At 40.4% G+C, this 26131-nt stretch overlaps 1 protein-coding gene across 1 annotated transcript; it reads right to left on the reverse strand.

Moving 5' to 3' along the window:
* DDX6 (DEAD-box helicase 6) lies at positions 1 to 23869 on the reverse strand. The gene is made up of 14 exons (XM_065417015.1): positions 23738 to 23869; positions 19926 to 20390; positions 17835 to 17898; positions 17236 to 17340; positions 15754 to 15883; positions 15012 to 15158; positions 14438 to 14536; positions 11625 to 11743; positions 11029 to 11157; positions 10473 to 10589; positions 8687 to 8750; positions 5599 to 5700; positions 4106 to 4285; positions 1 to 974 (listed from the first exon to the last, which is right to left on the reverse strand). The coding sequence occupies exons 2-13, from the start codon at positions 20123 to 20125 to the stop codon at positions 4110 to 4112; spliced, it is 1452 nt and encodes a 483-aa protein (XP_065273087.1). The 5' UTR covers positions 20126 to 20390; positions 23738 to 23869; the 3' UTR covers positions 1 to 974; positions 4106 to 4109.
* Positions 23870 to 26131: the final 2262 nt, after the last annotated feature.

Genomic DNA, 26131 nt, shown 5'->3' on the forward strand with positions numbered 1-26131 from the left:
AACTTATTTACAAGTTTATACAAGTATACACATCCAATTTTCAATGGGACACTGTGCCAGAGGAAGGAGGGCCATGGTTTTGAAATAAGTCTACATATCAAGTGCTGTAACTACGAATGGAGACTTATGGAAACCAGTCTTTAGTGTTCTGCTAGAGCATACGAGCTTTTCATATGGCTCCTGCAAAAGATGATAGGCTGCTCTTTCCTTCTAGAGCTATGATGTTGCACCTAATCAGCCCAGATTTTTAGTTGTTTTTGTCTTAAATACATGTATTTACAGTGTGGGTGAACTGCAGTTGCATATCAACTCCTCCAATTTAAAAAAAAGTTAAACAAAAAAAGTGTTACATTACTGATAGTTTCATCTCGCAGCCCTGGGCTTGAATATTGTTGGGGGAGGGCAAGAGAAGGGTTGGGAACTTTTGACCTGGAAAGAAAAAAAGCTGTTGATTCCACGGGCTGTATCTGAAAGGTGATATTCTGAATGGTCTCATAGCATAAGGCACTTTGCACGAATAAGTAACAAGCTGTTTAGCTTAAAAACGGATGAGTAACCAGGGAGAAGTTGAAATGCACTCAGTCAGCTGTTGGAGAATTTGAAATTGCAGACAAACTTCTGTTCATCAAGTTTCTTCTCTTTTCAGGGTTTCTCTTCTTCCCTTGCTGCTGCTGCCCCTGCGCCCCCCAAAAGAAAAAAAAAATTTAAAACCAGCAGTTTAGTGCAACTAATGTTCAATCAGCAGCACACAGTGCAAACAAGTGAAAAAACAAAAAAGTATTCCTTCTTTTATCTTCTTTCTTCCTTGCTGCCAAATTTAAAAAGAAAAGAAAATACGTCTGAGCGCTTTAGTCTTCATAGTTCCAAAATGAAAAGAAGATGAAAAACCCAAAAAGAGAAGGATATCCCCAAAGAAACAATGCGTGTCAGATCTGGATCAAGGGGCTTCAGCTTCTGGTGTTTGTAATCAAAGCCTAAAAAAAACAAAGATCCTGCAGTTAATTTTCTCTAAAATTGTTTTCAAAATCAAGGAAGAAAATACAAAAAAGTAATTCAGTTTTATGATTTAGCAGCTTTGCTAAAGCTAACTGAAGTTCTGGTCACTTTGCTTGATCAGTTACACAAGCCTAACATTCCCTACTAAATGAAAGGATATAGCATGGTATATGTTGATGACTGCTTTTATAGCAAACACAAGATTGTTGAATAAAGTAACAAAACAGGAAGCAGCCACTCATACTGGGTGATAGAAAGGAAACAGCCCAAAAGATGAGTGCATGGAAAAAAGGAACTTTCCTTTAAAAATAAGAAGCCATCATTTGGTTAAGTGGCTAAGCTCTTTAATCAAAGATTTCAGAACAATTTATTTACAACTCTGAAAGCCTCCTGTATCTCAAGCACCCAAATCACAAGCGCAGGCTACACTTCCATGCCTCAGACTACCCACAATACAGGCTTTCCGCTGTCAGTGGCTCTCAATGGCAGCTCCAAGAGGTATGCTAGCACCATTCTGCCTTCTGAAGGCATTCTAAAACTTGTTTTAACCAATTCCCGTACACTAAATCTTTAGTTAAGGTATTACAATTAGTCACCAACTTTTTCCTTCAAAAAGGAGGCTGCTCCGCCAACCACACAATGGGTATAAGTTAGCCTGTCTTGACCAGAATTATTAGTTTCCCCTTCAATATTTCCAGTGAGGAAACAAATGGTTAATTTTTCCTTGGCATAGTTTAATGAGGTTAAATAGTCTCCTCCTATATCTAGTTTCACAGTGCAGCTCTTTCTAGAATAAAGAGATTATGCATTGTTTCAGAGATCCATTAAGATTCTTGATCAATGTTTTGGTTCCTGCTTCCAGAAACAAAAGAATTTACTTTCTCCTTTTCGATCATCTATAGGGAAGATAGTACAATGACGGAGGATGAGGAGTCAAGCGTCCACAAAGTCTCTGGAGGTCTATGCTGCTGAATTATAACCTCAGGGTAGGTTAACTAGCACTACAATTCCAAACAAACATGAGGGATTTACTTCATCAACTGCAAACATTTTTGCTGAGTAGGCTGAAGCATAAGCAGGAGAATCTCACTCTGGTGCTGGGAAGTCAAACTAGCATTTTGGGGTTGGGTTTTTTTTGTTTTTTTAAGCCATTTCAGAGAGACATCTAGTGGCAACCAAGGTGAATTACAGAAATAAACCATCCTCAACATACACAGCTTTTTTCTCCTTCAAGGAGCCTACACAAGCAAATACTGCATCTCCAATAGATCAGGAAATGGGAAAGACTGCAGGCTCCTGGGAGCCTGAATCTGTTCATTTTAATAGGTGAAGTGCTCGGCTCACTGTTGCCCAAACAGAATGCATCTTTCCTTAGCATTCCCCACTTTCTCATTGCAGAAATCACCCCATCCTTCCTATACTCCCTATTACTCCATAACCCAAGGATCATCTTTGGCATCTCCCTCGCCTAATACATCCCAGATAATGTTCAAATCCTGCCATTTCTTCATTCATAACATTGCTAAAACTCTAGTTCAGGCCCTCATTTTCCATCTTGCCTACTCTAACCTCCTCCTCCTTTGACCTCATTAATACTAGGGATGTAAATATCTGTTAAAAAAGTGAACCGGTTAAACAATTAAAATTATTTAATTTAACCAGTTAACCGAGGTTGCTCAGGCCCAGCCAGTGCCGGGGCCCTGCCAGTGTGGCGGGGGCTGGGGTCCCTCCCACCAGCCCGGCACTACTGGGGCTGGGGTTCCTCTGGCTGGTGCAGGGCCACCAGGGTTAACGGTTAAGGTTGGTTAACGGTAAGTCTAATGCTTACCAGTTAACCTTTAACATCCCTAATTAATACACGCATTGCTCCTCCCAAATCCATTCAAAACAGCTGCTCAAACATTTTTCTGACCCATCACACTCCCTTTGTATGAAATGGAGTACCAGCACAAGGGCTCAAAGTTAAAACTTTGTCCTCACACTCAAGGCCCTTCACAACTCTGCCCCTCCCTACTCATTTAAATCTCCTTATTGCATCAGCTTTTCAACTTCCTCCACTCCAGTAATGCTAGCCTCATCCACTTGTTTCTCAGCTTCTCCTACAGCCATTTCTGCACTTTCTTTCTTGCTGAACCTCATGCATGCAAGAGCCTCCTCAAATTGATCCATAAGGCCATTACCCGCTCCCTCACCACCCACCTCTGCTGTAACCCCTATAAGAACTCAGTTAACCAATAGCAGCTGTGTCAGTTGGGAAGAGCCAGTTTCTAAAAAGAAACTGAAATCAAGACCCATAAATTCTCTGCAATAGCTAGTCTATGCAATGAGGTATATTTATTTTAATTCCTTGTGTCACACTCCCTTGTTAGCTCTTTGGAGCAGAGACTATCTTACTGTATTGCCTATACCAGTGGTTTTCAACCTGTGGTCCACAGACGCCTGGGGGTTCGCAGACTATATCTAAGATTTCCAAAGGGGTCTGGCACCTCCATTTGAAATTCTGAAATTAAAAAAGTGGCCTGTACAAAGCCTAATAGAATGGTATCTTGATCAGAGCCTTTGGGTGTTACCAATACTAATGAATCAACGAGGATTATAAGAGTCCAAAATCCAGCAGAGAGCCAGGTTTATTGCCTCTTCCCTTCTCAGAGTTTCTTGTGACCAGGCAATAAACTCTTTTCTTTCCTTGAAAACACACACAAAAGTCAGCAATTCTCAAGTGAGGAAAAGGCTGCTTCATACAATAAATTAATCGTAAGCATGCTATGCTTATTCATTAATTAGTTCATCCATTGAGTTCACAGCACCTGTTTGTGCATTTTGGCACAGCATTACTGAACGAGAGGGTATGCAGGAGAATGACCGAGTTCAGATACCTGTTTAGGTCAAAACAGCTAGTCTGAAGGTTACCTCTTTATTTACTGCAGCTCACCCAGAAGAGCCAACCATGAAGAGTAGAATGGACAAAACAAAAATCAAAGGAGAAGGAATGGTAAGAAAAGTGAAGTGATCCATACAAATCAACTTGTTCTATCTGCCTCAATTTATTTCCCCACTGCCACACACCCAACCTTCAATTCAGTGGCTTTCTGAGCAATCACATACGCACATGGTTAAGGTTTCTCATCATCTACGGGTTCGGTGTGGTATTCTGCCACATACAGGCTCTTGTCAATGTTGCTTGGGATGGGTTTAATTTCAGTTCCCAACTGCTCCTCAATACTTTTCAGGTTGAATCGATCATCATAGGTGATCAAGTTGATGGCCAGGCCCAGGTGACCAAAGCGACCTTCACAAAAAGAAAGACTAAAGTAGTGACAGTTTTATCACACAAGTCTGTAGATTGTCACATGACCAGATTACATGTGATCATGCAGTAATTAAAAAAGCTAGTTTCAAACAAGACTGACCAATCCAAACCCTCAAGCACATCAGTACAGTAGCTATTTCAAGTTTCACATCCCCATTTATTGCTGTAGAAAAGAAAAAAAAAAAGTGACATTTCTGCTCCCCACAGGAGAAAAACGATGTTCAAATACATCAATTAACTCTATAGATTTCTGAACAGTCTCCTTTCAGGCTATTGTTCCCTGTCTGGTGTCTGCCCAATGACAAAATTCTATTGAAAAGTTAAGCCAATACTTGTATGCAATGGTTTTGGGGTTGTGTTTTGGTTTGTTTTGTTTTTTTAAAGGGGGGAGAATGTGCACAAAATTCAGTGTTTTCTATTCTCCCTCACCCTGATAACTCAATCTGTAAAGTTTGAGTCCTCACTGATGTGCCTTTGCTAGCTTGGAATTAATAATTTTAAGTTTCAATCCACTGACAGGCATCTGACAAAAATCTCTGGAGTATACACAGGAAAAAAGTGTCATGGCTACAAGTGTGTGTTTACCAGAGGTAAATAACTGAACTACATCATCCTGCCTCTCCCCCCTTAGCTTTCCTTTCTTTCTATTCTCTTTAAACTTCTTTCTCACCACAACCCCCAAAAACATTCAGCTTCTCCCCAAAAAACAAAAAAGTTGGTATGTCTATATATGTAACTATTCATACTAAGTTATGGTTGTGTTTAAACTATTTTGAATATATTAATATTGTTGATCCTGTATTAAGATTTATATACACAGTGTCAAGACATTAATTGTAAATGTCTTATTGTTAATGACCCAAAGTATCAACAAAAATCTTCTCCCCCACTCCCAGCAGAAAAAAAGTACGTGTTTAAAATGCACCTGCACACAGCTATTTGAGTAGTTTTCTTAGATTGCAAAGAGAAGGAACCTGTCAGCCTTAGGAGGGTGAAAATTTATTTTGATTAAAATATTCAAAAGTTAAGATATCTGGGCCAATTTCAATACCCTAACCATTTAATCCTGTTTTGTATCATGTTCCAACACACCTTAAAATAGAAGGTCTTTACACAGCTTTTCCCTTGGTGAAACGGGAATGAAGTTTGTCTTTCTACAGGCCAAATGAAAACAACCCACCAACTCGCTTCAAGCCATTTTAGAGATACCCACAGTGCTTCAGAATAAAAAGCAGAAGTTTGTGTTAATAAATAATAAATAGCTTCCCTGAAGAACATTTCCCTTCCCTCACCTGATCTGCCAATACGATGGAGATACGTCTCTGCCAGCTTTGGAAAATCAAAGTTTATCACCACATTCACAGCTTGGATATCAATACCTCGGGTAAACAGATCTGAAACAGAATTCCATTTAATTAATGGATTTTATTTCACCAAAAACACCACACTAGCTGGAATGGGAGGGTACAACAGGAGCTAGGGGAAAAAGGCTACCCAGGATGGAGAGGTTACTTGAGCATGATAAAATACCCTTAAAACATTGTTAGTATATTTAAGAAACTGGATGGTGAACCTCTCCTGCGAGAACTGCTTATTTTGTATTTAATTTTTGTTAAAAAAAAAAAAAAAAAAAAAAAATCTTCCCCTCACCCACTTTGGGCATGGCTAACATTGTGAAGAAGGATCAAGACACGAGCTTTCCAGACTTGGTATTGAGGATCCTTCATATGAACAACTCCTCTAGCATTTTGCTTACTTCTTAACATCCATTTCACAACATCCTTTCCCCTTGAAGGGAAAGTACACCATTTTCAATTGAGTCTCTAAAGGCCTATACAACTTGCTTTCCAGCTAATTTAACTATTCTGCCTTACTTCTGATGCATTTTGGAGAAGTTAAAAAGTTACTATTCTTAGAATACAAGCTTCCAATCATGTACTGAATTGACGAAGTCAGCAACACCACTTGTCAGCAACTACTGCAGTGGGGGAATCCTGACAACAGGCTGAATGAAGGCAGGACTGCACAGTGTCACACAGTTCTTTAAGTGTTTGTTTAAAGCAGAACACTTAAAAAAATTTCTTCAAAATAAGAATCAGCAATTTACCTTAATTTTATCTAAAAAAACTCCACAAATGTAACAGAACAAAGTTAGTGCAGATAGAGTACCTACATACTTTTTCAACTAATTAATACTTTACATGTATAAATATTAAAAATACTAAGGTTGTAGCAAAAGCTAAATTACAAGAAGGATTCATAGGCAAGTTTGATCCTCAATAGTTGACACAATAGTGTGTAAACGTAAGCTATACTGCTCTATGTAGAAATTACTTTTTTAGTATCAAGTTCGTCATGACTCATGCACTCTGGTGGTAGTTATCCTTTCCAAAACTAAACACCAATTTATGATGAAGTAAGGTAATGACTGCTACCTACAACATATGGGGATGCTCTGCAGGATACTAGGAGCTTGGCCAGACTATGTAACTGAAAGTAAGAGGCCCTAAAGGAAGATACTACAGTTATTAAAAAGTTTAAACAAGTTTTTTTTTTTGTTATGCTTCAGCTGCTCCTAAAATTATCCTATGTAAAGAATTATCCTATGTACATAACTGCCTTAAAAGCAGTCCATGTGTCAAATGCAAAACTAATCAAAGGGTAGTCTTATAAATTACTCTTACACAATCGTTTAGATGGGACATGAGTAAAACTCAGCATAAACAGGAAGGATGCTACATGGTTCATGATAATATGCAAATAATGAATGCCTCAAAAACATTCCAAGTCAGTGTTGGAGGAGGAGGGCAGGAGAATTTAACATTTGCCTTTTGTCCTTATTTAGCCATAGTTTGCATATATATGCCTGAAATCTCCTGTTAGGAGTTCTCTCTCAATCTTACTGTAACATTTAAATAGTAATGTTACATAAAGATACAAATTGATTGTTTAATAATTTGTTAAAGTAAGCAGCTAGGAGAATAAAACAGTGTTATAAGAAATAGCCAGTATGGATTTGTCAACAAATCATGTCAAACATATCTAATTCTTTGTCTGGGTTACTGGCCTTGATTTTAATAAGGCTTTTGATACAGTTCCACATGATTCTCATAACCAATTAAGGAAACGTGGTCTAGATTGAATTACTATGAGGGTGTGCATAACTGGTTGAAAGATTGTACTCAAAGAGTAGTTCAATGGTTCACTGTCAAACTTGGACAATCTAGTGGGGTCCCAAAGGGAGTCAGTCCTAGGCCTGGTACTATTCAGTAGTTTCATTAAAAACTTGGGTAATGGCGAGGAGAGTAAGCATATAAAATTTGCAGATGATGTCAAGCTTGGAGGGGTTGCAAGCACTTTGGAGAACATGATTAGAATGCAACATTTTTTTATTTTTTTTTAATTTTAAAAACATGATCTTGACAAATGGGAGAATTGGTCGGAAATCAAAAAGATTAAATTCAATAAAGATAAATGTGAAGTAGTACATTTAGGAAGGAAACATCAAATGCACAACTACAAAATACAGAATAACTGGGTAGGTGGTAGTACTGCTGAAGATGATCTGGGAGTTATAGTAGATCACAAATTGAATGAGTCAACAATGTGATGCAGTTGTGAAAAAGGCTAAGAATCTGGAGTGTGTTAACAGGGGAGCCCCGTATTAAGACATGGGAGGCAGCTGTCCTGCTCTGCTTAGCACTGGTGAGGCCTCAGCTGGAGATAAGTGTCCAATTCAGGAGACCAAACTTTAGAAGAGATGTGGACAAACTGAAGAGAGTCCAGAGGACAGCAACAAAAGTGATGAAAGGTTTACAAAAAAAACCCTGACCTTTAAGGAAAGGTTAACAAACTAAACATGTTTAGCCTTGATAAAAAGTCCTCACTCAGACTTCACAACTGTCTTGAACTACGTTAAGGGCTGTTATAAAGAAGACAGTGATCAACTGTTCTCCACGTCCACTGAAGGCAGGACAAGTAGTAATAGGCTTAATCTGCAGCAAGGGAGATTTAGGTTAGGTATCAGGAAAAACGTTCTAACTACAAGGGAAGTTAAGCTCTAGGAATAGATTCCGGCATTCCCTTCACTGAAGAAGTAAGAACAGGCTGGAGAAACACCTGTCGGAGATGGTCTAGGTTTACTTGGTCCTGGCTTAGCACTAGGGGGCTGGACTACATGACCCTTCAAGGTTCCTTCCAGCCTGACATTTCTAATAGTCTTGAAAGATTCTGATCACTGAAGGCAAAGTATTAGTTTTCTTCATTATGATAAAAAGCAGGTGAATTGATTGTGTATATAGTCTGGTTCCACTGTGTTTTTACTACTAAAACTGAAAAAAAAAAAAATTAAAATTAAACAAAAAGAAAGGAAACACTTACCAGTGCAAACAAGATTCCGGCATAAGCCATTTCTGAAATCGTGGAACACACGATTACGGTGTTCCTGGTAAAGCAGAAAAAAATATTAGCAGCTTTTACAAATTGAAACATGGATCCTATTACTCCTCTCCCCCATGAGCTGGAATAAACACTGGAACATGCAAAACTGAACACACTCTTCAATAATACTACTACTGAGCACTTCTTGTGCTTTCATCCATTTTATAAAGTGCTTCACGAAAGAGGCTTTTGGTACAACTTTTGGGTATAGATATTTAACTAAACTGGTCAGAAACTAATGCAGATTAATTGATGCAATCCCCCTGGATGGCAGGGCCGGCTCCAGGGTTTTGGCCGCCCCAAGCAGCCCCCCCCAAAAAAGCCGCGATCGCGATCTGCGGCAGCAATTCGGCGGGAGGTCCTTCGCTCCGAGCCGGAGTGAGGGACCGTCTGCCGAATTGCCGCCGAATAGCTGGACGTGCCGCCCCTCTCCGGAGTGGCCGCCCCAAGCACCTGCTTGACAAGCTGGTGCCTGCAGCCGGCCCTGCTGGATGGACAATCTGTTTAAGAGTGCCTCTTAAAGTAAACGAATTTAAAGCACTAACTGAAGAGTGTCTATCCAAAGGGCTCGTATGAATTTAATTACATCAGGTTCTGTACTGAAAAGCTACACAAAATTGTATTTAGAGAAGGCCTGAAGCAGACAGATTAAGTGATTTGCCTGAAGTCACAATAAATCAATTGGGATTAGAAATCAGGTCTTGGATTACAGACATCCTAAAGAAAATCTAAAATTTGCAAAGTTACTTATTTTCATTACAGATATTTTGACTATCAAGTCTTTTTCAAGACAATGGGTTATTTGTTGAGTAAAAATATTCAATTTACTTTATTGCTTAGAGATTCATAATTTAGGTTATAAATCAATGTATGAAGAAAAATCAGTCTCTTTCTGCTAACTCAAGTCTTCACTCACTACTCTTATTTTTACATATCAATAACCATGGCACCACCTTGGCAGCACTGAAAAAATTTTTTAGTAGTACCAATCTTAGGCAACCAGTTTAAATAAACGATAGGCCTGAGATGCATAAACAAATATGCACTGCATTGTGCTGTGAAGATCAGTTAGTTGGAAATCTGATTTGTGCCACTAAGAACCAACTTTTTATTCAGATTTCAATGAACAGTCAATATTGAGAGCAGCCAGAAAACACCATATAAAAGTTTGTTTACAGCCCAGGGAGTATTTGGATTATTTGTCTTACCAGTGAGTAGCAGCTAAAAAATTCTAACATACATTTGTTTTTTTATAAATTGGAATCCAAGGTTTCAAAATGAAATTTAGTTACAAATGGCATCTGAGCCTACCACCAATTTTTGCTAGTTTGGTGAGACGTGACATTTAATATCAGTAACAAGATCAATATTGAAGTCTGGAGCTAAACCATGATGAGAACTGACCTAAAGTTGTGAAACATATCAATGGAATCACATAAGACAACTTAAATGTAAAACATGAAATGTGTATCAAAACTGGTTTTAATTAAGGTGTTTTTGATCATGTGACTGAGTTGCTGTGCTAAGAAATATGATCAAGATTTCTTTAACTAAACAAGCTCCCATCTTGAGACAATGACGTCAACGTTAAAAAACAGTACAACACTTTTGAGTTACAGTTCTTGAAGGACTAGCGAATCCGGACTAAATATTACAATTCTAATTCACACCTGTATTAAGTTTTTATCAGTTGCTTTCAAACTAACTGGTATAGCGTCACACTCACCTGCCTCATTTTAGCATGGATATAGAAGCAGGAATAGCCCAGCTGGGAAATCTTCTTGGCTAGCAGTTCAACCCGTTGTGAGGAGTTGCAGAAAATGATTGACTGGTTAATCTGGAGCTGAAGAAAGAGAGGGGGGGGGGGTGTGTTAAACAGCAGCAGCATTTTACTTACAAAGCTTTGAAATCTGAGGGGAATGCATCCTTTTCAGGAATGCAAAACATGAATCTGGGATTCCAGCTAGAAGAAGTCACTCACTCTTCTGGCTGCAAAAAGAAGATCAGGAGGTCTGCAGTTTAATAGTACAGCAAGAGAATATGCATTTTCAGAAAAGATCCTGGACTTCAAATTTCAAAGCTACAGCATGAAAGTAAATAGTCCAAGATATCACTGTTCATTTAAAGAAAGCCAGTTTTTAAACAACAAAAACACTAGGTTAAGGAAAATCTCTTTTCTTGCCAGAATGCATCTCTCTGCCATTAAGTTATGTTCTGAAGGATAAATGAAGTGGTTCAGACTGGTGTTCTAGTTGCATCACACTGACCAGTAGCATACTTACCCTGGAGAATAGCGTATTGAGGCAGTGTACTTTCTGCCGCTCAGTTACATAGGCATAGTACTGGGTAACTCCCTTCAAGGTCAATTCCTCCATCAGGTTAATCTCATAGGGTTTCTGCAAATGGGAATTCTGAAATAAAGAGGCATTTCAAATTAAATTAAGGTAGAAAAGACATACCTGTCTACTCACAAAAATTAAAGTATTTTCTTACCTAACCTACTATCCTACCATTTGAGATGCATCAAATACACAAAGATGCATCAACTGTCAACATAGTTATGCTAGCACAACTACAATAGATAAAGCCAAACAGGAGTGTGCATCCCCAGACTTCAGTTGCAGAGAATTATTTTCTCTTATTAATATTGGCTATGTACAATGCAAGTTTATTTAATACTCCCATTTAATGTTTTTAGGATACAAAACTAAATCCAGAATGCAACTTAGAATACCCATGCATAAATCACATGGGGGGGGGGGGGGGGAGAGACACACCACACCTGTTTACATGATGCACATTTACCTATGTGCATGAGGGAAAAGTCTCCACACATCCATGCACTCCATACCCAAATGGGCACCAAGAGGCCACTTACCATGAACTTCTGTACACTAAGAGGGAAAGTGGCTGAGTAGAGCAAAATCTGCCTGTTTTTAGGTAGCGTAAGAATAATGTCCTCCATTATTTGAACAAAATCCTGAGACAGCAATTTATCTGCCTGCAATGAGAAGGAAAAAAATATATCACACACACACACACACACACACCCCAGTGCTGCAAATTCCGGATATTTTGGATTAATGTTAAGTTAGAAGAACATGAAATATAACTAATGTTCTCCTCAACCTGTGGGGTAGAAAGCTTGCTTTGGGTATAATGCTTCATGGACAGCTTTATTTACCTACTAGGGAAAAGCTTTACTTCAACTGCAAACACTGAGAAATGCAATTTATCCTGCCTCACTTCCAACTCTTCCAATTTAAGAGCTATATCAGACTGAAGAAGGAAGAGCAGAAGATTTCCCATTCCTTAACTGGAATTCATAGATTCTAAGGCCAGAAGGGACCCTTGTGATCATCTAGTTGGACCTCAACTCAGGCCATAGAACTTCCACAAAATAATTCCTAGACTCTATATATCTTTCAGAAAACATCTGATCTTGATTTAAAAAATTGTCAGTGATGGAGAATCTACCAGCATCCTTGGTAAACTGTTCCAATGGTTAATTACTCATTGTTTAAAATGTACACCTTACTCCTAATCTGAATTTGACTTGCTTCAGCATCCATCCACTGGATTAGGTTACAGCTCTCTCAGCTAGAATAAAGAGACCATTATTTAATACTTGCTCCCCATGTACGTACTTACAGACTGATCAATTCCCCACCTTAACAGAAGAGCAGCCATACTAGGTTGGATGACTGGTCTATCTAACCCAGTATTCTGTCTGTGATAGTAGCCTGTGCCAGATGCTTTAGAGGTAATGAACAGAACAGGGCAATTTCAAGTGATCCATCCCTATCATCCAGTCCCAGCGTCACACAGTTGGGAGGTCTAGTGATACAAGATACTCAAGGTCACAACCCTGTGTTCCATGTAACACACTGATGGGCTTATCCCCCATTAAGTTATCTAATTCCTTTCTGAATGCAGTAATACTTTTGGCCTTCAAAACATCCCATGGCAACAAGTTACACAGGTTGATTCTGGGAAATACTTTTTTGTTTTAAACATGCTGCCTATGAGTTTCATCTTGTGTTACGTTACCCTTTGGGTAAATAATGTTGTCTTATTCACTTTCTCCACACCTTTCATGATTTTATAGACCTCTATCACATTCCCCCCTTCGTCATCTCTTTTCTAAGATGATCAGTCCCAGTCTCACTATCTTCTCATACAGAAGCTGTTCCACACTAATAATTTTTGTTGCCCTTCTCTGCATCTATTCCAATTCTAAATGTATCTTTTTTGAGATGGAGCAACCAGAACTGCATGCAGTATACAAGGTGTGGGTGTACCATCAAATTTATATAGTGACATTATGATTTTTCATCTTATCTATCCCCTTCCTAATTGGTCCTAACATTGGCAGCTTTTTTGACTGCCACTGTACACTGGGCAGATGTTTTGAGAGGTATATCCACAATAACTCCAAGGTCACTTTCCTGAGCGTTAACAGCTAATTTAGACCCTATCATTTTGTATGTATAGTTGGGATTACGTTTTCCCAATGCACATTACTTCGAAATTCAACATTGATTAAATCCATCTACCGTTTCATTGCCCAGTCACCCAATTTTGTGAGATCCCTTTGCAACTCTTCGCAGTCAGCTATTTGTTAAGTGAAATAGATTACGCTCCTTGAGTCTATCACCATAAGGCATGTTTTCTAACCCTTTAATTAAATTCTCATGGCTCTTTGAACCCTCTCCAAATTTTCAACATCTCTCTTAAATTGGGGACACCAGAACAGGACAAACCTTTCCAGCAGCAGCCCCACCAGTGCCAGACAGAGGTAAAATAACCTCTACTCCTACTCTAGATTCCCGTTTATGGATCCAAGGATCGCATTAGCCTTTTTGGCCACAGCATCACACTAGGAGATTAGGTTCAGCCGATTATCAAGCATGAACCCAATGTCTATTGGATGTAGCAAGCTATTTCTCACATCCCCACTCTCCCAGCGCCCTGACTCAGATTCAGTTGTTTCAAGAGAAGTTAGAAGGAACGTCGCTTTTACTCTATTGGAGAGCAAATGTTTAACAACGGACTCTTCAATCTAGCAGAAAAAGGTAGAACATGATCCAATGGCTGGAAGCTGAAGATAGACAAATTCAGACTGAAAATTATGCATAGTGTTTTTAATGGTGAGAATATCCATTTGAACAGTTTACCAAAGGTTGTGGTGGATTTTTTAAATCAAGATCAGATGTTTTTTAAAAAGATATGCTCTAGGAATTATTTTGGGGAAGTTCTATGGCATGTGTTGTACAGGAGGTCAGACCCCTTGAAATCTATGAATCTACTGGATCTTCGTATATCAGTTTATACTGAGAGGTTTGTATTACAACAGTCATTTTAAATGGAAGAGTAAGAGCTACCCATTTCAGAAGAGATTGTTAACCTAATGCTCAGTGGTCCTACAAAATAAGGGGAAAGCAAACTTTCCCTATCAGTTTGCTTCTATCAGTCTCTGAGAAAAGTACATGTTGAAAACTCTTCCCTCCCAGATGACTTTCCCCACCCAAAAATGCAGAAATGGATCAATCTCAGCTTTATGGTGTCTACAGAAAGTCTGACAATTTTAATGGCCAGCAATGCTCAATGAGCAGGCCTGCAGAGATGTGTCATTGTTGTAACTTCCTGTTAAATATCTTTCCATGTTTTGCAGATCGTTAAGACAGCAACTTGCCTCATCCAGTACTATCATCTGGACGTGTTCAACCTTTGCTACTCCTTTCTTGATGAGATCCAGAATTCTCCCAGGGGTAGCTATCACCACATGCACTGTAAATTTTAAAAAGAAAATACATTTAAGTGGATTTTTGCTTGGATAAGAAACAGTACAAATACACAACATTGGCTTGGCTGACAATTACACTAAGTCAACTTTAAGGGCCTGTTTATACAAACAGTTTGTGGAAAATTGGGATGTAAATCTATGTCAAGGTAGCCTGACATGTACTAATCATCTACGTGGACCCCGTTCCCGCTCACTATAAGTTCTGTAGGATGCTCGGAGGTATGTCCACCTGGACAGTTAGCACACAGCATATTTACACCCCAGTTTCCTGCAAACTAGATGCTTGAACAGACCAGTCCTTAGAGAGGAATGTAGAATGGATGCATAAAACCTCAGCCTGGCTCATAAAAGGCCAATGCTAGGATAACAGCAGCTGAAAGGGAGAGATTTTAGTGCTAGGCTTTGCAGTACTGTGCAAGCCACTAAAGAGCAGCAACCTTAATTGGGAAGTGTCCTAACCTGTATCATCAAGCCTCATTATGTCATCACGCAGATTGGTTCCTCCTGTTGTTGCCATCACTTTGGCACCTCCCATGTGTTTGCTAACCTGGATACAGATCTGACTGACCTGCAATGCTAGTTCTCGAGTGGGAACAATCACCATTGCTGAAAGAGAAGATACACAAAATCCTCAGCACAGGATGCATTTTATGTTTTAATACTGCCTTCCTCCCAGTTCAAAAAGGCACTAAAGAATGATTATCCTAATGAACACATGCCCCTCAAACGCTATGATGGCTAAACTTTAGCAGGTTTAAGGAGGTCTATGAAAATTCTTAATGACTCATCATGGAAACTGCATGGGTATTCTTCATGACAAGGAAATATCGCTGTGTTGAAGCACTGTAAGTTAACTGGCATGCCTTGCGTGCTATTAAATAGTGCCAGCCACAACTTATATCCCAGCCACCTTTACACCACACTTCTTTTCAGGGCATATAAGCAAGGATGAGAAGAAATTTGTAGTAGTTGAGATTTTCAAAGCAGTGTTGGGGATTAATTTTAATTGAAAGTGTGTCCAAATCCCCAGGTTGCTTTGAAAAATTCAACCACCAATTTTAGGTATAAATCTGCAGGCCATCAAGCTACACTGATGCCTACAATCTTCTAATGTCTCATCCCACAAATACTGACGTGCAGCAGCCAGGCTACTCATGTTAGTTCCTAGATGGAGCTTCATGTAAACCTGTCTTCAGCTCACCTTGTATATTGTCCTTCTTTAAGTCTAGCCGTTCAAGTAAGGGAATGAGGTAGGCTCCGCTCTTGCCCGTTCCATTTTTAGCTCTAGCCAAGATATCCCTACCAGACAAAGCAATGGGAATACTCTCCTCCTGAAAAGCAAGCACAGGGCAATGCAACAGTAAAACAACCTCAACTGCAGCTTAAAAAAAAAAAAAAAAAAAAAGGGCCCTGTTTAACACTGACCCCGATAAGGGACAGGAGAACTTTCCCATGCAACACTGAGTTATAAGACCCTATATATGAAAGTACACCAGCCTCATCACAAAAATGACAAACTGATCAAGCAAAAGCATTTCAGCATCCCACTTATGAGAAAACTGCTCCCAGTATCCCATTTATCTATGCCCCACTAGTCTAGCCTGGTCATAGGCAGACTGAATGGAACAGCTACCACAGGAATGATCCTAATGTGCAGGCTGTACACATACTGGGTACAACGAAGGAGATGGGGGAAGAGGTGCTATCAAACTATCCCATGGGGAGAGAAAGGCTCTCCACCCTAACCCCCATTCCAGACACCAATTAGACTGGAAAAAGGTCTAGGTAGGAAGTAAGGAAAACTGTCTGCGTGACTTCAAGTCCATGTATATATTTTAACATTACATTGTGAAAAGAAAGGGCTTATTAGCTTTTGAAATTTAAGACATCCTCTATGGTGCCAGCTCCAGACTCAAAGACCAGAAGTATTCTTCTTTCTGCTGTTCAGTAAAAAGTATAAAACCATTCTTTAAGACTTAGAGCCTGGGTGAAGATAAGTGTTCAGAATGCCTTGTATCATATTCCCCATGATGAGGTGAAACGGCACAATTGTGTGTACTTTAATCCTTCTCCAGTGCTCAATTTAAAAAAAAAAAAAAAAAAATTTGCAGATCACAAAACAAGAGAAACATCAGAACAAGAGTGAGAGAGGACTTTACTGGGGGGGGGAGATTGTACTAGCTTCCATTGAAGTGCATCTCAGGGACCTTTTGTCCCACCTCTGCTGAGAGGTTTGTGATTAGACTGGCACAGAGTTGCAACTAAGGGGTGAGATGAACTGCAGTAAGATTCTACAGAGATTTTTTGTGATGACGACCTCTGTGGTGCTTAGATCGACGCAGAGCTATTAAGTTTGTCCATAAAAGTGAACAGAGAAGATTGCTGACGTCCATGGGACTACTTACACACTGGAAGTATCTTAGCGAATTGGGGCCTACAACCCCCTAACCTCTCTATGATGAACAGAAGAATCATATGTCAAGCCTTTAAAAGGTAAAAAAGCCTAATTTCTATGTTACTGGGTATTTTTTGGTTTGGTATGAAGTGAGTTTCTCAGAAATTATACTGTCAAAGCCTTAGTGTCAAAACTTCAAGGATGCCCAAAAACCTGTAAATGACCGACTATGAGATAGTTAAGATGAAGCAATCAGCATGTGGCACAACGAATCTGCTCTGTACTAACCTGAATAGGAGATGGTTTTTCCCAGCCCATTTCAAAAATTCCCATCAGCAACTCCCGTTTCAGACAGTAATCTTCAAATTCATTTCCTTTTGTGGAGGTCACATCCTAAGTAGTTAAGAAAGTAGAACAGTAAGACCAGTTCATACAAATTATCCCCATAAACTGGTCCGACGGAATAATCCAGGACAAAGACAAGGCAAAATAGAGTAATAAGCACTTTCCAACCATCCATCATACAGTAGTTCACAAAAATCTGTGTAGTGCAACCACGGATAATTAGGTAGTATTGGTTACTGGGGACCAAGCAAAGTAATCTGCATACACACTTAAAACTTTGTATCTGTTTTGCAGTAAAAGCACTAAGACTTCATCCTGTAGTATTCTTAAAGTAAGTAAAAATAGATCTTGAGTTTCAACATACTTGAGAGAGAAAGGAAACATATTTGCCAAGTATCTCTAAGAATGTATATTACTATCTACTTTTAATTAAGTTTTAAAAATAGATCAGAAATGAATTTTCTCACTGTTAGCACACCGTCACTGCAATTTATCTCACATCCTCAACCCCATGCTTACAGTTACCTTTAAAACATCCTTACCGAAGTTTTGATTCTCAGATCTTTTGGAGGGAGTTTTAAAGTCTTCTTCCAGTCATCACCAGGTCTGCAATGTGAAGGCACTAGTTAATATCCCTAAATAATTCTATTCTGTTTAGTAACAATTAGTACTTTGCACAAACTAACAAAACCTTAACCTGCCTGAGAGGTTATTATTTCCCCAGTTTTACAGATGTGGAAACTGAAGTACAGAGATTAAACCGTTTACCCAAGGCAAGGAGGACCACGACAAAACAAGAATTAGAACTCAGAAGTCCCTGAATTCCCCAAACTCAGAGCATTATACTTCTCTCTAAACAGCACCCACTTAAATGGTGCAATGTAGTAAATTGGAGAGGGAGGGATAGCTCAGTGGTTTGAGCATTGGCCTGCTAAACCCAGGGTTGTGAGTTCAATCCTTGAGGGGGCCATTTAGGGATCTGGGGCAAAATCAGTACTTGGTCCTGCTAGTGAAGGCAGGGGGCTGGACTCGATGACCTTTCAAGGTCCCTTCCAGTTCTAGGAGATAGAATATCTCCATTAATTTATTTATTTATTTATTTATTTAAATGCACCAAAGAACCTGGCCTAATTATTTCACCCAGAAATGCTGCTCTTATCTTAGATAATTGTAAGAGAAGAGTCTCTCAAGCACTGGTTATCTACTCACTCTTATAACCATTAGCAAATATGATCAAAAACTTTTCACTTCATCAAGTTCCCCTCACTATTTCAGAACCAAACATGACAAGTAACATTAGCCAACCTTATCTTTGAAAAAAAGATAGTTCTTATAATCCTGTCATATGACAACACAGCACTGGTCCATCATAACCTGTATCTGTTCCCAAAAGTGTCAAGTGCTCATAGCTAATGTCTTGAAAAACAGTAAGAACCCATAATTCATTTGTCTAATTTGTACAATGCTAAACCATGAGGGGGAAAAAGGAGAAAAGTTTTCTTCTCACCCCCAGCTGATAATCAATTCACCATGTCCTGTTAGCCAGACTCTCAGCAACGCATAAGATTTTTGACGATTTAAACCAAAACTATATGTTGGACCACTTTTATGAATTGCATTCTTTTCATCTGAGAGGCAGTTTCTTCAAAATTACTAAAGCAGTTAAAAGCATAAATATGTTTATAATTTTCATTCATACACTACAGAAGAAAAATAATTATCCATACACAAAAAAGTGTCTAGTTCTTATAACAGACCAAAACTTGAAACTGGATCTGGACAGTTCTTTCCTCCAATTTCCAACTCCCAAATCCACATTTTATAATGTGTTTTCAGACATTCCTAAGTTGGGGAGGAGGAGTGAGGGGGTTTAGTGTTGCACTTGTTCCAGGTACACTTCATTCAAACCTGTACTGGTATCAAAAGAAGTGTTAAACTGGGGGATCAGACATTTTTTAAATCATGTTTTGCAAATCACCCAGGAAAGAAAGTGAGTGGTTTAGGTCAAATAAAAACTGGCATTCCCAGTTTTTAAATATTTAGCTCTAGTTCTAGCATTTACTGAGAAATATCTACTAAATGTCATGTAATTGAACTATGTGTGTGTGTATATATGTGTGGGGGGGGTGGGGGACAGAGACAAGACAATACTCAGAACAAAGTGACTTTAAGGTCCATTATGTGTCACAACTTGCCACTTGTATTAAGCTATGGTCATACACACTTGTATTAAACTACAATAGACTCCACATCTTCCCCTCATCCCTAGCATCGATCCTGAACAAGTGATCAGGATGAGAAGGTGTTTCTCAGGGGAAAAGCTATCAAGGAAAGAAATTAAGGTAGCCATCAACCTATGCTTTTCAATAGTATACAACTTGAAAAAATGCCTTAACTATTAATTCGCACAACTGATCAATAACCAGGATCTGTCAGAAAAAGTCTATTAATTTCACATTTATTTCTGAATTATCAGTAGTTCATATTCCTCATCTGACCGCCTACACTGAATTTTAAAGTAACAATAGGACATAAAACTTAAATATCAACACAAGAAATCTTAAACAAGTGTTTGAGCTACCAGACATTGGAGAGAATTTAAGATGCTGCTTAACATTTACGCAAATACTTACTTAATAGCGGTGGTCATACTCTGTGCTTGCTGTTGAGTGCCATTATTGATTGTGTTGGTGTTTTTCAGCTGGTTCATCTGTTGCTGAGTCTGTGTCCCCCCACCTCCTGGGCCCCCACTTGGTTTTACAGGGCCTCTCAGCTGCCCATTCTGACTGGATAGACCCATTATAACAGGGTTCTCTGTTCTGGCCGTGCTCATGTTTTTCTTTGTAAAGATGTCTTTTTAGACTTCAAAACTTTGAAAGTCAGTACAGAAACTGTAATAACAGTTTATTAGACTCTCCAAAATGAAGAGATAAATAAGTCTTGCTCAATATATGAGTCCTTTATTGCAATGCAGGCAAGCACCTGTAAGTCACTCAACAGTAAAGTAGTAACTTGCTCTGATGCACCGTGGAACAACTTTTTTTTTTAAAAAAGCCCTCTAACAAAGTTGAATTATATCTGAATTCACTCACTTCAGTCTGAAAAAGATGCAGAAAAAAAACAATTAATACATGGACTGAGTGTGTAAAAATATATCACATTACTATTATTACAAACTACTTTGATACTTGAACCGAAGCACTACCAGAACAAGCCTCCAAATCCTCAGTACTTTAAACAAAGGCACCCAAAAGATCAAGTGTCACGAATAAACCAAAAATTAACTTCCCTACTTAAAACTGAGCACACAACTATCATTTTATGGCATCATGTGGAACTCTGTAAAAATGTGTACTTTTAACATCTTTTATGTAATGAAGTGCTTTACAAATATTCACTACACCCCAGGAACATAGGTATGAGTCACAGAGATTATTTCACCCAAGCTTGAAGTGCAGCCACCTCTGGGGCAGAACACAGCAGCTGTTTACCACCACAAAGCAATGCTACACATCAATTAAGGACAGGAGATGAAGAATACCACTGTATTATAAATTATAGGGAAAATTGGGGGTGGAGGGCACTATGCAATTACTTTAATATCTCAATTGGAGGAAAAGGGGGAGAGAAGAGCACACTAATACGGTAAGCAAGATGAAAATCATCTGAAGTAATCTGAAAAACACTGGAAATCTGAAAGTTATAAATTCTATTTCTATTTAAGTAGAGGTTTAATTTTAACAGCTGGTTTAACAGGTAAGATGTACAATTTAAACAATAAAACTTCAATTTCAAATAGTGAAACCAAGTCCTTCACTCTCAGTGAATCAAAACAGCTTCCTGTTTTATTACATTCACAAAACCTAAAAAAAAAAAAAAAAAAAAAAAAAAAAATTACTCACAGTGGTTATGTTTTCTAATTAGAGATGCAATTCAGATACAAATGTATCAAGAGAGATTTCCCCCTTAATTTTTTAATTGAGCTACCACCCTTTGAGTTACATTCAAAATAACTTTGTCACTGAAAAACCTGCCTTGTGCACTCAGAAAACAGATACATACAAAACAAATTTAAAGTTAGTGGCAGAGTATTGGAAAAGTAACTGTAACTAACTGTTTGGCAAACAAGATATCAAACACACACACACACACACTCTTTATAGAAAGCTACTAAAGTACAAAATTGTAAGATTAATTTGTTTGAAGTAACCCTAGAATTGTTACTAACAAGTAAACTCTACAGGCCTAGCAATAGCCTTTTCAAAAAAGGATTTACAGGCTTGACATATAGTAAGTATCACCACAAAGCAGCTGCATTTTACACAATAAATGCAAAGCAAAGGCAGCATTAGTTGATTAATGCACTCTTATAAAAATGTTGTTTATAAGATACCTCTCTCCATACCCAGGTAAAATCCACCCATAGAATTCAAATACTAACATTCCTTAAAGGGACACCAATATCTAGTCACTTTCAAAAACAGTTAAAAGCAGTTTCAGGTACTACAACCTGCTTCTGAGTATTTCTGCCAACTTTTATGGTTTTATAATCAAGTTTATATTTTTTTCAAACAGTCCCCTTTTCCTTTATTTGTTTCAAAGTAAAGACAGAGCAAATGACTTACTAAGGAAGGGAAACAATTAAAATTAGTATGTGAAGTACTGCCAACAGCACAAAGCAATCTTTTAAAACAAAAAACAAACAAAACAAAAAAACACACACTTTCCTCCAATCTCTGGGTCAGTCATTTTAGATGGTACTCTTGTTATGAGTAGGTGAAATATTTTCAGATGGATGTCATTTTCAAGTACCTTTAATTTACAGGGACACTGCCATAGACCCAAAAATATTTTGAAGTGTTTTAATAAAAATATTTTCATTTTTAAAAAGTCAAGGGAAACATTATTTGGATTAAGATTCCCTTGTGTTACAACTCAAATATCGAAGCATATAGCTAGGACAGGAGAACAAAAAAAATAAACAACAGAGAAAGATACAGCAAGAGGTAAATTCAACTTTAAACTTTAATAATGTGTTGTTAGTACCCCACTTTCATTTTTATTTTACCTGGCAACGTGCCTTTAAATCTTAACCCACACCCACAGTAGGATTCCAAAACTTTAAAGTATAATATGTAATAAAGTAAAACTATATTTAATAAATCTGAACAAACCTAAAATTCGGGGACAAGCAACACCACCAGTTCGAAAGCTAGTGCCCTCTACTAGTAAAGCTCACCACCCCCTATTCTAAGCATTTCCTTTCTTGATTTTGACCACGTATGCAGACTATGGAAGCCGCTGCTTACACATTTCCACTGCCCTTTCTGCAGTAAACATCCTCCTTTCCCCGAGGAACTTTGATTTTTGCCTAAAAAGAGCACACAATGCTACATGAACAAATACAAAATTAGGGGTCGCTTTTTAGGTGACCCCAGGAACCACGTCTTCCATTGTTTGCTAGGGTTCAAGCAAATAGTCCTCTAAAGTCCTGAGGCCGAGGTGAGCTGCTCCAGAACCGACCTACATTTCCTCTAACATAAGGACCTCACTACAGCTTCATTCAGTTTAGAAATTTCAACCATATTCTCATCCTTCTCCCCACCTCCCCCCAAAAAACTGAACGTTTCGTTTTCCGAAACAATGGAGCGCAGCAGCTTAAACACTTATTGCTTCACTCCCACATCGCCATGGGCCTCTGCCTGGGAGTGACAGGAGCTTTAGTGAGTGTGTCCGGAGCAGTTTCTGCAAAGCTTGGGGAAGGGGGCGATTTCACCAGGCAAAAACAGGGGCAGCCCGGCTCCACCACAACCGAGGGGCGCCCCGGTTTAACAACAAACGTACATAAGCCGCGTTTATTTGCGGCCAGAAAGGAACAGCCTGTAGGAACAGGCACAACCCTAAAAATGTATCTGCGCAACATCAGCGGGCACCCGACTCCGGCAACATCCGTCGGGGAAACAAAAGACCATGCCCGCCCCCTCTGGGCCCCAGACACCGAGGGGGGCGGTGCTCCCCAGATACACCAACCCCGCACGCCAGTGCAGGGTTCCCCAGCAGAAATACCAAGCCCCCCCGGCACCCCTCAAGGTCAGGCTAGCAGATACACGCCTCCCCCCACTTCACGGCCTACCCACCACCCACCACCCGCACACCCCGCAGCGCCGCCGCTTCGCGAAGCGCCCGCTTGCCCCCAGTGCCCTAACACGCCTGCAGGGCCCCCCATGGGACACCGAACACACCGACCCCAGGCGGGGGGGCGGATGACACCCACCAACTCCCTCCACAGCATAACCCCCCACCTAATCCGGAGTGGCCGCCCGCTAGGCCCGGCCCAGCCCAGGCCCGTCTCCAGAGCAGGCCGCAGGCCTCACTAAAACACAGGCCGATGCCCGCCCGCCCCCAAGCCCAGCCCCGAAGGCCGCTCCCCCCACACCCTCCTCACCGCCGCCGCCGGCTGCGCTCCCCGCTCTCCCGGGTAAAAAAGTCCTCGCACTCGCCCGCTTGGTGCCTTGTTATGGCGATTCGACGCTCCAAGATGGCGGCTTCCTTCTTCCTCCCGTGTGCCCTCCCCCTCCCGGCCGGGTAGGCAAGCAGGCCCGGCCCCTAGGCCCGCCCCCGTTACCTCAGCGCTAGCCTCGAAGCGGCCTCCTGGGGGAGCCGGTGCGCCCCGCACCAGACGCCAGGTCGTCACACCCTTACCCCACAGGCGGCGGCCCCACGCAGCCACGGCCCCCCCACGCCCCCCCCCAGCTCCCACGGGGAGCCCACCACGAACCCACCGTCACCTGCTGTTAGGCGCTGCCAGGCTTTTCCTGCCTAGAGCCCGCTCCGCGAGAAGCCGTGTGTCCCGTTACCGCCTCGCCTCGCCCCGCGGCGTGCGGGGGCGTCCGCCTCAGGCTTGTACCCACCTCACCCTCCCGCCTCAGCTCGGCCTCGGCCATTCCCACGCCACGCTCATCAGCGCTTCTTTTAAAGGGGACAGTCACAGCCCGCGTTCGGCATCTGCTGCTCCCTGCGGGCCTGCCCGAGGCCCGCCAGCTCCTCCTCCTCGCGTCACTTAAACCTCCGCTGCCCTGGACAACACGGGCTCCCTGCCTCCCTCCCGGGCCGGAGCCAGAGCCAGAGCCGCGGCTGCACCGCGCGGCGGGGGGCGGGCTGGGTTGTGCGCGGTTTCTTCGCGCACACGCGCCGCCATTTCCAGCCGCGAGGCTGGGCGCGCGATTTCTAATCGACGTGAAACGAGGCTTCACATGTAACTGAGGCGCCCCCGACACGCCGCGAAACAGCCGCCGCGTCCCCCCCTGCGGGAGGGCCGGGCGCGCTCTCACGTGGGCGGGTAAAAACCGCCTTAACCGAGCGTCAGGGAAGCGGGGCGAGAGGCGTGAGGGAGTTTCATGAGCAGGGAAGCGAGAATGTGCGGGTCGTAACAGCGCCCAGCCAGCCCCCTTCTGCTGCATTCATTAATCAATGAAGTAGCATTAAACGGCTGCTTTAAAGGAGTCTCCGCGGCTCTCCTCCCTCCATCAGCGATTCTCAGCAATAAACCGAAGGAAACCCCAGTAAAACCAGTCCTGAGAGAGAGTTTAAACAGCTGCCTTAACATTCATCCAAGACGAGGGAGCGAGTGGCCCTCCAGGTGAGACAGTGACTTGGTTGGTACATCTTCTCAAGTTAAGTTAAGCGTCCCCCTACCTACCTCCTCTTCATTAATTTTCCTTGAAGTAATTACACGTGCAGAAATAGAACAATGGCTTTTTTTTAATCATCCTTTCATCCAAATCCGAACTACTGTCGCTATTCCAACAGATTTAGAGCCAGATTTAGTGTGATTGTTTCCTCCGCGGTGATATAGTTTTAAAATTAGCGACTTTAAAAATGAAAGCAGAGTTAAGTCTCATTTCTACACTGATAGTAATTACGAGATTGTGAAACTATTCCTGGCCAGCATGAAATAATTCTATTAAGGTAACTTTAAAGTGAGTCAAATAGAAGTAAGAGTCAGACAACAAAACCATTGGTGACATTGGTTGAGACTACTCAAATTAATTAATAGTACAGCAAGTTATTTTCTCAGTTATAAGGATCAGCTGACCAGGACTTTCCTTCTATCCTTAATTAGAAATGAACATTTGTGGCAACAAATATATTTTACAAAGGACAAAAATATTTCAGTTTTGCTGCCCCCATGCTATATTTAATCTCAGCTGGAAAAATATTGAGTGCTAATGGGGAAAAAATAATTTGGAAACTAAAGCTCACTGTTGAACATGAAGGAAAAATTAATTTTAAAAATTAGATTATTTAAAAGGAAAACTTGTCTTAATAGTACACTTAGTTGCAAAATAGAAAGAAAACAGTAATTTAGTAAGCAAAATAATTTGGATATATTCCCAAAGTATTTAAACTTAGTACTCAAGTTCCTATGTCCATCACTCTCCCTGCTTAATTTGTTATAACTATTGAAACCACTTTAGAATTCAAGGTTATTTTTATTTATTCTTACATCGGTCAGCACTTATAGCTGTTCTGATCTCAACACAAACTTTTTCTCCATGCCTTGTGCCTTCCTTTTATGCTCTCCCACTTAACCAATTAGCACTTTAATTACTTAGCTGCATTGTGGCTTTTAAACCATTAGTTACTAAGACACTAACACATCATTAGTCAATAAAGTACCAAAAAATTAACATTCAAACTATAAATGTTCAATTTTGTATGGCAGGACCAGGAAGAAACCTCTGAAGACATCAGGGAACACAGGAAAAGCAGATTTGTAAGTACTATCAGGGCCAAATTTAGGGCCAGGCGACGGCCGGGGCATCAGGCTTGGGGTGCT

The sequence above is a fragment of the Emys orbicularis genome, chromosome 15 (genome assembly GCF_028017835.1).
Source record: "Emys orbicularis isolate rEmyOrb1 chromosome 15, rEmyOrb1.hap1, whole genome shotgun sequence".
Classification (NCBI taxonomy): domain Eukaryota; kingdom Metazoa; phylum Chordata; order Testudines; family Emydidae; genus Emys; species Emys orbicularis.